Genomic DNA, 4,614 nt, shown 5'->3' on the forward strand with positions numbered 1-4,614 from the left:
TTAGTATTGTGAGATCTAATTCTTTAAAGTGCTTTACATAAAATCCATAAAAGCAAGCAGCAAAAGCAATACATGGAGTAAAAAAAAAATCAACATCGTATCAGAACTTGATGTTCCGATAGGCTTCTTGGATTACTAAAATCATGATAAAAGGAATAAAAGTAATAAAACCCTCCTGCCTGGTCTTAAGCTCAGTCGGAACCATAGTGCTGCTTCATAGATTCCGTCTTACCCTGTTTAATATTTTCCCTAGCTATGTTTCCCCACCCAGAGGCCACCCTTCCTTCTATACCCTTCCTTCAGAGGCCTTCTCGTCTTCCACCGAACGCGCTTCGGGGCTTCGGGAGAGACACTAGCTCTCCTTTACAGGCTTAAGGAAGGTGACTGCGCCCAGGGGACTAGAACATTCGTTAGGGAAGTATCTCTGAGAATAACATGTGATATATTGAAGCCACAATATGGTTTCCGACAGTGCCATGGTACCCTTAAAACAGTTTTACAGAGAAATAGTAAAAATAGTGCAAGTTAAAATTAATAAAATGCTTTGGTAAAAGCATAAAGTTAGTCTCAACCCCAATAAAAACTATACTAGCGTGTACGCACAACAAGCAAACAATATACTCACAAACAGCTCGGAGTCCAACCCCTATAGTCTAATTCAATTCCTTCACTCTCGGCTCTCCTCGCTGGCAGGCCCTGGCCTCCTAATTCAAGTTGGAGGTCTTTAGAAAAACTGAGTCTCGTACTCCTCTTTATGGTTCAGGTCCTGATGATTAGCCCAGCGTGGAGAGGATGAGGTTGTTGGAATCCCGGTCACGAGCCCCCAAATATGATGGGTGAAAATTCACCCTAGTTACCTCAGGACTCCAGAGCTGCATATAAGTATATTTATTAGACAAACAACAATTGCAATCGGGCTCACTCCCAGCACAAGGCTGAAAGTGAAGGCATGATAAACACATCGCACAAGGTTTATATAGACAGAAGTTGAGCGTTCAGCAGGGAAAACCACGTGGTGGATTTCTGATGTCCGAGGCAAGGGTGGAAGTTTTGCAAGGTCGGAAGAAACACAGTTCGAACCTTCTAATCACTTCTGGTCTAAACATGCTCTTGTACATATGCAGACTAAGTGGCACCTAATAATCTTAGTTACACACACGCAGAAACACAGAAAAGCCATGTTCCTGCTAACATAAGTACATGATTCATATAAGGTAATTAATAATACAAGGCACTTGATTATTATATTCTTAAGTCATTAATAGTGTTTGGAAATTATCTCCATCAGATATGTTATGACACAAATTTTATGTGAACATCACAAGGTTTCATGGGTAGGTAGAGTTGGATGCAATCAGTACAGCAATTGAAGTTAAAGTCATTCTTCTTCATAGTAGCACCTAAGGGTAGCATATACAAAGAGAAGAGCAAGGGTCCAAGTACGGAACCTTGGGGAACTCCAACACGAATAAAAACATACATGTGATGTGGATCATGGTACACATTTGTGGACTGTCTTCTGTGGGTTACAAATAATATTGTCCAATTAAAACTTTTCAGCCATTAATATCTATGTACACATTCACAGACCTATGTAAGCATTTACAGATTTGTCTAATCTCAGTACACATTAAGAGATTGTTTTATACTTTTACAAATCTGATACATATTTGCAGGTTTCTGTACACATTTGCAAATCTCACTCCAGCACAGCTGGATGCCGCTGGTGGAGGCAGCCTTTTGAACAATGACATTTTTAGAATACTACAGGATTGTAACAGGAAAAAAATTAAAATCCCTTTGGAATATCAAGAAAGTGATTTCCCAAATCCTATTGAATGTTATTGGGAAAAAATGAAAATCTTAAAGGATTTTATAATTAGGGTTGCACCAGCAGACATTGACATTCTTCACACTTGGAGAATGGGTAGAATTTTGTAACACTGTTTGCACAAAATAAATAAAGACGTTTAACTCATTTTGAATACTGTTTTATTAATCATAATGCCTACTGTCTGCATGTATGCTCACGTGTTCCAGATTATAAAATTATTATAATCACTGTGAGGGCCATATAATCATTTGCTGGGGAAGGGTTAGTGATCCTCATCTGCTGTTTCTTGCGGAAAAGCATCTCTAGTTAAAAATAGTCTTAAACTGTAAGTTTCCTTCCTACATAAGACACAATCAGAGCTACTAAAACTTTCAGAAATACCGGGTTGCACAGTTTACACCATGCATTCACTCAACTAACGTATCATGCATAAGACCCAATTTGTGCTGCTGTTAGGAAACAGCAGGAGAGACAAACTATTTCAGTCTGTGCAAGAGGGCACAGCCACACATTTCATGTGAGCACAGACAGGTGAGGACATTCTACTACTACATCCCATGTAAGTAACAGTGATTAGATACAGATTCTGCCAGAAGAAATGGAATGCTCCTCTCTTACACAAATAGTGATAGTTTAAATCATTCTGAAAGTAGAAAATATTAACAATTACACATGGCTCTCTCTTGGCATACTCTACCTAGAGATGAATGAAGTATTTATTTGGATTTGAAAAATATGAAGAGTTATATAGAGATTAATACTTTTTGGAAAAGAAAACAACAACATATTTTTACAGAGTGTACTGATCAGTTGTTTTATCTCAGCTTTTAATATCGTCAACACCAGTGATCAGCTAGGGCAAGAGGATCATGGAAAATGGATCTCACCCATTCTACTTTTATCTCACTATGTACAAAGATCAGAAGAATTTCAGATATATTTATTTCACCTTGGTATTGATATTGTACTTTGTTATTCTTTCTATGAATACACTGATTATACTGGTCATATTTCTTGAAAGAGCGTTACATCAGCCTATGTATATCTTAATTGCTTGTCTGTCAGTCAACTCTCTTTATGGTTCCACTGGTTTAATTCCGAAGATGTTAGCTGATCTTCTCTTAGACACTCATGCAGTATCTCGTCCTGCATGTTTCATACAGATTTTAGTCATCTACACATATGGTTCATATGAATTTACTATTTTAACAATAATGGCTTATGATCGGCATGTAGCAATTTGCAAACCCCTGAAATATCACAGTATCATGACGACAAGGACACTTGCCATCATGGTTGCTTTTGCTTTTCTATATCCATTGTGTGCAATTGGTTCCAATGTTAGCCTAGCCTTTCGGTTACCTTTATGTGGTAACGAGTTAAGAAAACTGTATTGTAGTAACTGGTCTGTTGTTCAACTTTCTTGTATTCAAACTACAATGAACAATATAGTTGGAATTATTATCACTGTAGTAACGGTTTTTCTTCCATTGTTTTTTATTTTGTATTCCTATGTTCAAATTCTTGTTATTTGCCAAAGGAACTCCTCGGAGTTCAAAAGAAAAGCCTTGCACACATGTCTTCCACACATTGTGACTTTTGTCAATTACTCAATAGCTGTATTTTGTGAAATAATTTTTAGTCGTTATGAACTTCCAGATGTGGTGGCTGTGATCCTATCTCTGGAATTTCTTATTATACCGCCAGTTTTAAATCCTCTTGTTTATGGGTTTAATTTTCCAGAAATACACAGAAGAATCTTTCTTCTCTTAACATCCACCAAAATATCAATGACTCCTTAATGATAAAACTGCTCTGTTTGTATATGTTTGTGTTGGATTCATATGGTACTGTACTTTACAACCACAGAAAGAAACTGCTGGCATCTTTTCATGTTCATAGAAAAATATTAAGATAAACTAAAATAATAAGATTCATTAAATGTAATGGCATTCTTAAGGGAAAGAGGAGGGTGACAAGATGCAGGATTTGTCACACGTATCTTATTTGTTATACTATGTATACCTATGAAATGCTATGGTATTTCACGTACTGTTAGCCAGTTCTCTCCTTGTCTTCCTATACAGATTCTGTTTTGTCCTCGTCAATAGCTAGGAAAAGAGTCAAGACTAGATGCTGCATCATTTTATTTCGATCCATTGTCATTTGATTTTACTGAGAGTCAGCTCTGTACACTTTCTTTAAAGCCTCAAGGAGCTTAACCTCGAGCACTATATGAAAATCAAAATTGCATTCAATGTGAGGCCTATTGTTAGTTTCATACGTTTGCCACTTAAAGTGATTCTAAATATGGGTTAGACTCAAATGAAGCTACACTAAGGAACTTTTTGTCTCTTTCTGTTTCTATTGAGCTATTGTTTTTTTGCAGGATTTGTCCTTGCTTGTCATTTGTATGGAAAGATAGTTTTGAAATGTACCGGTCATGTAGTTACAACAATATTATTCATTAAATTGATGCCAATATAACCTACATCTTGACTTGACAAAATAATGACAACATTCTGAAGTCAGTTAAACTTTTTAACAATGAATAATAATGTATCTTACTGAAGCTTGATTGTTGTACCACACTTGGTCATTTTGGATAAAAGCATCCAAATGTTATTAAATGAAGGCTATTTTAAAACATGGGTAACAAATGCAGTTTTCTGCACCCTTTTCCTTTTTTCATTCCAACAGTACAAGTACTCTGGGAGGGTATAGGGTTATTTCTTTTTCAACATGTCAGCAGTATTACTTTGTATAATGTAATGCCATGA

The 4,614-nt window shown here is 36.5% G+C and overlaps 1 protein-coding gene across 1 annotated transcript; it reads left to right on the plus strand.

Annotated features, from left to right (window-relative positions):
- The first annotated feature begins 2,703 nt into the window (after positions 1-2,703).
- On the plus strand, positions 2,704-3,695 carry LOC116221812 (olfactory receptor 51I2-like). The gene has a single exon (XM_031573286.1). The coding sequence runs from the start codon at positions 2,704-2,706 to the stop codon at positions 3,634-3,636; it is 933 nt and encodes a 310-aa protein (XP_031429146.1). The 3' UTR covers positions 3,637-3,695.
- Positions 3,696-4,614: the final 919 nt, after the last annotated feature.

This window comes from Clupea harengus, chromosome 9 (genome assembly GCF_900700415.2).
Source record: "Clupea harengus chromosome 9, Ch_v2.0.2, whole genome shotgun sequence".
NCBI classification, from domain to species: Eukaryota; Metazoa; Chordata; class Actinopteri; order Clupeiformes; family Clupeidae; genus Clupea; species Clupea harengus.

Bases quoted from the DNA above. Each gene is read 5' to 3' on its own strand.
- LOC116221812 (XM_031573286.1), top strand. From the start codon at position 2,704: ATGGAAAATGGATCTCACCCATTCTACTTTTATCTCACTATGTACAAA.